The 7196-nt window shown below is 58.7% G+C and overlaps 1 protein-coding gene across 1 annotated transcript in view; it reads left to right on the plus strand.

Annotated features, from left to right (window-relative positions):
- The window catches only part of SFSWAP (splicing factor, suppressor of white-apricot family), a gene marked incomplete at its 5' end in the record, with an annotated part of 28425 nt that overhangs the window by 6984 nt on the left and 14245 nt on the right, over positions 1 to 7196 (plus strand). The window contains one exon of the mRNA XM_014545348.1: positions 7074 to 7192. Within this exon, the coding sequence (XP_014400834.1) occupies positions 7074 to 7192 (119 nt within the window). The remainder of the gene's footprint in view (positions 1 to 7073; positions 7193 to 7196) is intronic.

Below are 7196 nucleotides of genomic sequence, written 5' to 3' on the forward strand. Positions count from 1 at the left end.
TTTGCCAGCAGGTGTCCGCGGGCTGAGGCAGGCGTGCAGTCTGTGGCGGTGCCGTCCTGAGCGTGTGGCTCAGTCCTTTGGTTTGTTGCCACCTCCAGCGTCAGCTCTGGGTTCCAGGAAGGACGAGGAGCGCGAGGGCAGGAAGCAGGTGCCGGTGACACTGCCCCTCCTCAGAGACCTCCCGGGGCTTCCTTCAGCTCGAGTGGGCGGTGCGGCCGGCCCTCCTGTCCCGCGCAGGGGCTGGGAAACGGGCTTCCAGCTGGTCGCCCAGACAGGCAGCGCCGTGTTGAGAGAGGGAGCATGGACGTGGGGCCGTGCAGTGCTGCCCGTCAGGGTCCTTCCCTTCGACGGCGGGCTCCTCGAACTGGTTACGGCTCCATCGTGCAGTGCTGCCCGTCAGGGTCCTTCCCTTCGACGGCGGGCTCCTCGAACTGGTTACGGCTCCATTTCCTCTCTCGTCTTTAGTTGTTAAGGATTGTTCTTCGAGGGCAGAGCTCAGCGTTCTTTCCAGGAAATCATTGAAAATATTTGACCTTGGTCTCACTATCAGCTCTTTTTATTGATTTATTTTTCTATTTTTTTTAAATATATTTTTTGTTGATTTCAGAGAAGAAGGGAGAGGGAGAGAAACATGAATGATGAGAGAGAATCATGGATTGGCTGCTGACTGCACGCCCCCTACTGGGGATGGAGCCCACAACCCAGGCCTGTGCCCTTGACCGGAATTGAACCTGGGACCCTTTAGTCCACAGGCCAACGCTCTATCCACTGAGCCACACCGGCCAGGGCTCAGGTCTTTTTAAAGTATTTCCTTCAGGGATTAGATACTGAAGGGGAGAACCTTTATCACAGCCACAGAGCTCGCTCACTCAGCTCCTTCACGTGGAGCTCTGACCTGACGAATCCACCTGGAAAGCTTGTCACTCTCAGGTAGAAGCGAGCAATGGGCCTGAGAGTAATTCTCTCTCAGCGCAGGCTGCTCGTTTCCGGGACCAGGCTCGGTTAACGGGCAGCTGTGCCCTCTTGCCGTCCCCGGCACCGATCTTGCATCACTTTCATGTGCTGAATGAACATTTCTGGACTTTAACTCCGGTAACTGAGTGAACCCAATGCATTGTCCTAAAAACCTCTTAGAGAACCTCGGTGGTTTCTTACACAATTAGATCAGGTCAAACCACGTTTCTTGGGTGTTGAAAGCGAAGAGCAGGTCTGGCGTCACGCAGCTGCCTCTTCCCTGCTGGGGAAGCTGCGCAGCGGAGCCCGATGGGGGTGTCAGCCCCGGGGACCCTGGGCTGAGGCCTCTGGACGCCCCTGACACCCCTGCTCTCGGCGGGCTTTTGTGTGGGCAGCTGGCACCCATGAATCGGGCGTGGGGGACCAGGAGTTGTGCTCCGTCTCCCATCGTCCAGGTGTGCGTTCACTGGGGGACGGCTCTCCGGCTCCCTTGCTTTTCAGACCTGCCTGCAGCTCCTTGCCTTGCACTTGCACTGGGTCCTACAGCCGTTAGACTCCGTTGCCGTGGAAGGAGTAGAAGTTCAGGGTAGTGACCATGGCTGGTTACCCGCTGTGCTTACCCCTAGTGTGCATCCGCGATGGTGCTGCGGGTCTGCAGACCCACAGGGCTGGGCAGGAGAGGGCAGGCCGCAGCAGGCAGGCTGGGAGGCTGTGCGACACAGGAGTTACCACGCGATGCAGAGGGGCCGCAGGTGTCAGAGGGCTCCCCGCAGCCCCTGCTACGGCCCAACAGGCCTCCCGAGGCCAAGACGAGCCATGGAGACCCCTGCCCTTGCTCCACACAGGCCCTGCCGGCCAGCCCCCCGCTGTGACGTCCTGGCTCCCGGCCTGGCCACGGTCCCCACCCGAAGTGCTCAGCAGGGCCCACGTGAGGAAGCACCGCTTCCCCTCGAGCAGTGGTTTGACATCTTCTCCCTCACCAGGTGGGAGAGCGTGGCGGCCTTTGGGGATGGTGCCTGGTGTTGCGGTTCAGGTTTTGGTCGTGTGCCCTGCGAGGGCCAGCTCCGTCTGACCTGCACAGCCCAGCGGAGATGACGAGCCGGTGCAGGCAGAGCTGTGGTGGGCGGGACCTGGCTGGCCGTGCAGGGCAGGGATCCAGTGCCAGGTTTTCCAGGGAAGCAGGCAGTCCAGGGTGTGCAGTGACAGATCAGCGTACAGAGGTCGGCAGTAAGTTCACATCTTGTAAAACACTGGGTCCCGGTGCTGAGGGCGTCAGAGCTGCTCCGTGCAGACTGCGTAGCACTGGTCAGCGCTGCTAGCAGCTGGGGAGGGAGGACAGGCCTGGGCTCCAGGGGTGGGAGTGAATGGTGGTGCAGAGCTGAGGCCTGGGGCTATGAGGAGGGCAGGGCCAGGGCCTCGTGGAGAAGAGCGTCCCCATGGGCCCTAGGGTCCTTTCAGCGGACGCCTGCTCAGGCCTGGGGTCACGGGCGGGAGGTGGCTGGAGGGTGTGCTCTGGTCCGGTTTCCAGGAGAAGCCCGGCTGGCACACAGGCTGCAGGTCAGAGTGACGCCGAGCGGGCGTGTGAGCACCTGCGCCAGGTCCTGGGTGTTGCTTCCTGGGTCAGACTCTGGTGTCGGGAACAGCAAGGGCCTGGGGAGCCTGGAGCAGAGGCAGCGTGAAGGGCGACGTGTCCCTCAGGTCACAGAGCGGAGAGCCCTCGCCTCGGGGCGGCCCTGGGTGCGGCGGCACCGCCTGGGAGCCGGGCTCTGGGTCTACCTCACTCACTGCCAGGCTTTCCCACGGCCTCGCCCGCCGCCAGCCCCGCCGCAGTTTCCTTAAGCAACTGCCCTTCCTCTGCCCTTGCAAAGGGTTCGGGTTCATTTCCACAGGAACAGGAGTTCTCTTTCTCACTCATTTCATCTGTTAGATACACAGTTACAGTAGGTCCACTGGGAAATAGTTGGAGAGGAAAACTGGTGGTGACAGCAGAAAGTCCCAGCTGCCTGCAGAGGGGAGGCTGTGTCGTCCTGCGGGTGGTGGTCAGCGCAGGACTGAGGGGACCCGAGTCAGCACCCAGTGGGAGGAGGTGCCGACAGGGGGGCGCCCCCGCTGACGGAGGCGAGGTCCACCTCGAATCCAACAGCAGAGCCTCTTCCAGATGGGAGTCCAGATGTGAAACTCCCCGGAAATAAGGCACTTTCACAGATAAAGAATCATCTATTTTAAGCCAACAGACACATTTAACTAATGGAAAATGTGAAACTGTTGAGAAAGCAGAAAAAACTGTCGAACATACAAACAGCCTTTACGGCCAAGACGGAAAACAAGGACTAATAATCCCATGAACGGCAGCTCTCAGTGAGACGGGCAGAAGCAGCGGCCGCGTGGAAACGGGGGCCGCGCGCGAGTGACTCGGGGCTGCGTTTCCGTCTGCTGCAGGGGGCCTCCCGGGTCCTGGCAGCCTCGGAAGACAAGCGTCTGTCTCTCTAAATGAACCTTAGCTAGAAACCCTACGTACAGATGGGACGCCAACACGTGCTTTCATTTGTCCGCCTGACAGTGAGCTGCTTCTCATGCCCTTGGTTTTGTTAGGATTTGCTGTCTCCTGCTGCTTAGCTGTAACTCCTTGCGGAAGAGGCTCAGAGTAGAGTTAATCCTACAGGAAGCAGTGTCACTGAAGTTCTGTCCAATATTACAGCATGCAGTTTTTTAAAAATAAACAAAAAAAGAAATTACTGAAATGCTAACTTTGTTTTTTTAATGTTTCATTCCATAAATAGCCTAAGTGAAATTAAATCACATCATGTGGCTGGATTTGCTAAATGTGCTTTGGCTGTTGTGTTTATAGCATTTCCTTGCTTTCTGCAAAATCGTGACCTTGAAGTGACTTTCCAAGCCCTTTTTTTAAATGACTTTATTGTTAGTCAAGAGAAGTAGAAGAAGAAAGTAAATATACTACCCAAGACCCACCATCCAAAAATAGTCGTTTTCACTTTAGGGGACATCGACACAAATGGAGAAACAGGTCATTGTAGAAAGTAAAGAGGGAAAAAGAGTAGCTCACATTGTACAGTTCAGAAATAATCTATGTAAATGATGGCTGTGTGGATAGAAATAGTAAAGTGGACACTTTAAAATTTTACTTGAATTTAACACAAGAACCTTATAATCAGAAATCCGAGTGAAGTAACTGCATATCAGTGGTTTCGTTCTAAGGATTAGGAGAACATTAAAGAGGTAGAAATGGTAGGTTTTTTTAAAGCTGTATTTGTTACCTTGGGTTTTATTAGCTGTGAAGCTGGAGGAAGTTCGTGTTCATGGAACACCTTCCCTCTCCCCCGACCTGTGCCTGGTAAGAAGCGTGTGTTCTGTCCCACAGCTGTGCCTGCAGCTGGAACGCCCTCGCTGGTTAGTCTCAGCTCAGCGGCCCCGCGGATTCGCTCCCACCACGGCTTCCCCTTCCGGTTCTTCATCCCATTTGCCTCTTGGGGTTCGGATTTGATAAACAAGGAACTTTTGACAAGAGCTCTGCCCCATGAGCTCTTCCATACGTGAGAAATGCCTGCCTCCGGCCCTGGTGTGAAAAGGAAATCGCGTCCGAGTAGAAGATGCTCGGGGAGAGTTTTCTTTCTCGGTGACCTTTGCAAATAGAGCCTGGCGTGGTTCTTCCTGACGCGGGGACGCCGGGCCTGCTGGCTGCTGCCCGGGCTGGGGGCGTGGGCTTGCTTTGCTGGTTGGTGGTTTCCATTAACTGCTCTCGGGCGCTGTTCTCAGAGCTCTTGTGTTTGGAAATGTCTGCTGCCTCTTGACATGTTGGCAGCTTGGCAGCGAAGGACATGTCTCACACTGGCCTGGAAGCGAGGGCATCGCTGAGCGTGTCTGGGCTGAATGTTGCTGTGAAAAGCGGGTCGGCTTCATCTCCCCACCTCGCGGTGGGCGGCTGCGGCTCTGATTGGACACCTGAGCATTCGTTCTTTGGTTCTGGTGTTTGACAACTGGGTCAGCTCACATGCCCAGTTCCCTGGAACACGCCGTGCACCGTTCAGCCGGAGTCTCCTTCTCTGAGCATTCGTTCTTCTTCGGTTCTGACGTTTGACAACTCGGTCAGCTCACATGCCCAGTTCCTTGGAACACGCCGTGCACCGTTCAGCCGGAGTCTCCTTCCCAGGAAGTTCTTTCCTGTTTACCCCGAACGTCGGGGTCGGCTTCTTGGTGAGACGCCGCGTCCTCCCTGTGGTCGTCTCTCTCCTGCCGTCATCCGTTGTGTGTCTTGGCTTCAGCGCAGCCATTCCTGTCCCTCTCTGTGCCGGTCGCGTGGCCGGTCCAGCCACGTCTCTTCTGTCGGGTGCGGTTGAAAAGCAGTGGCTGACATGGTGCTTTGTAAGCCCCACAGCAAGGCCTTCTCTGTGGTCCAGACGCAGCGTCTCCCGTTTTCCGGCTGTGCCTTTTCTGTCGGGTGAGACGATCCCGCACAGCCTCCTTCCGTGCGGACTTTGTGTCTCCCAGGGGGTGACTGGGGGTCACAGGAGGGAGCAGACGAGCTGCATGGCCGCGTGTCAGGAGCAGAGCCAGCGGCCATCGCTCCCCACGGGGCGGGTGGGCCCAGCCCTTCCCGGTTCGATGGTGTTCAGAGGGGGGCGTCCGGGGGCCGTGCTTCTGAGGCGAGCGCTGCGGGCTTGGCGTTGTGAGGAGTTTGGGTTTGGTGACTTTTCTGGAGAGCGAATAGAAAAGCGCCCTCCTGCAGCCTGAGACCAGCAAGGCCCGAGGGCCTTTCGGGGATTGTTAACCGTGACCCGCGGCCAGCAGGGAGGCGGCTCTGAGGGCGAGGCAGCTGGAGGGAGAGGGGCGGTGGCGGGGACCCCTGGGCCGCAGGCACGGCCCTCACCCTCCCGAGCGGGGTCGGGAGTCAGTGACTGGCAGTGAGTTGCACGTTGGGTTTGAATATCGTTTTGACTTCTCCTGGGGTGAGGCCTTCAGGGTGAAGGGAGCGAACCTGACTCAGGTCAGTGCTGCCGCCGCCCAGGGACCGGGAAGCCCGCACGCGGGGGTGACGCTCAGACGTGACGACCTTCACGAGGGCGTCTCGCTGGAGGCAGAGCTGGGGGTTACGTTAGGCAGTGGGTCACCAGGAGTCGTTTGTTCTGACGCTGGTCCACCAGCCATATCAACAGAGGGTCTCGCGTGGCCCTTCAGCGTGTGGGTGGTGCCCACGTGACGTGTACTTTCATTGTGCACGTTGGCACCAGGGCCGTGCCAGGCCGGGCACAGCGGAGAACGGGATTCCCTTCCCCGTGGGCCATTGGAGACAGGGAGCAAACAGCACCGCCGAGTCGGGGAGGAACGGCTGGGAGAGGAGATTCAAGGGCAACCAGGGCTTAAAGTCACCAGAGTTAGACCCGTCTGCTGGTGCGCGTCACCAAGACCGAGACTCGGGGGTCCGGTGCCCGGTTGATGCCTGGGTGGGCGATGGGTGGGCTGCAGGGCAGGCAGCTGGGGTCGGTGACAGCGTCATCCTGTCCCTGCTTCTCAGACGTGCTCAGCTAGTCACCCCTCGGGAGCACGCGCTGTCCCAGCTCCCCCCTCAGAGCCCCAGGGCTTCAGAGGAGCTCCCTGTTCCCAGGACTCGGGAAGCCGTTTCCGTTCCTGCACAGACGGGAGGCTCAGCCCGTCCCCAGGAGCCCCTCAGTGGGAGGGTAGTCTCTGGAGGTAGAGTCACGGGAGATTAAGATCAGGTCGGAATATCTGAAGGACTAGCTAAGTGGGCCCTGAGCTTGCAGGAGGCAGTTGAACAGAGGCGTGTGGGAGGTGACTAGGCAGCTCTCTGCCCCGTGCAGGCTGGCTCTGCTTCCAAGCACACGCAGCGCACACGCAGCGCACACGCAGCGCGGGGGACGTGCTTCTGAGCGGCCTGACGCCTTCAGCAGCGGGTTTTCCCCGCAGCTCCTCCTGCTCTGAGAGACGCCGCCGTAGACGTCTCTCCCTTGGACTTAGCTGGAGCAGGCGTGTGGTGCTCAGGTCGCGGGAACGTGGAGAGACCGTGCGGTTGGAAGTGGACAGTGATGTTGCGCAGGGTGGGCGGTGTCCTCTCTGCTGCTCTCACTCCAAACGTGTGTTCACAGCGACGGTGGCCGCCATGTACTACAGCTACTACATGCTCCCGGACGGCACCTACTGCCTGGCCCCACCCCCCCCGGGCGTCGACGTGGCCACGTACTACAGCACCCTGCCCGCCGCCGTGGCCG

This window comes from Myotis brandtii, unplaced genomic scaffold (assembly GCF_000412655.1).
Source record: "Myotis brandtii unplaced genomic scaffold, ASM41265v1 scaffold403, whole genome shotgun sequence".
Classification (NCBI taxonomy): Eukaryota; Metazoa; Chordata; class Mammalia; order Chiroptera; family Vespertilionidae; genus Myotis; species Myotis brandtii.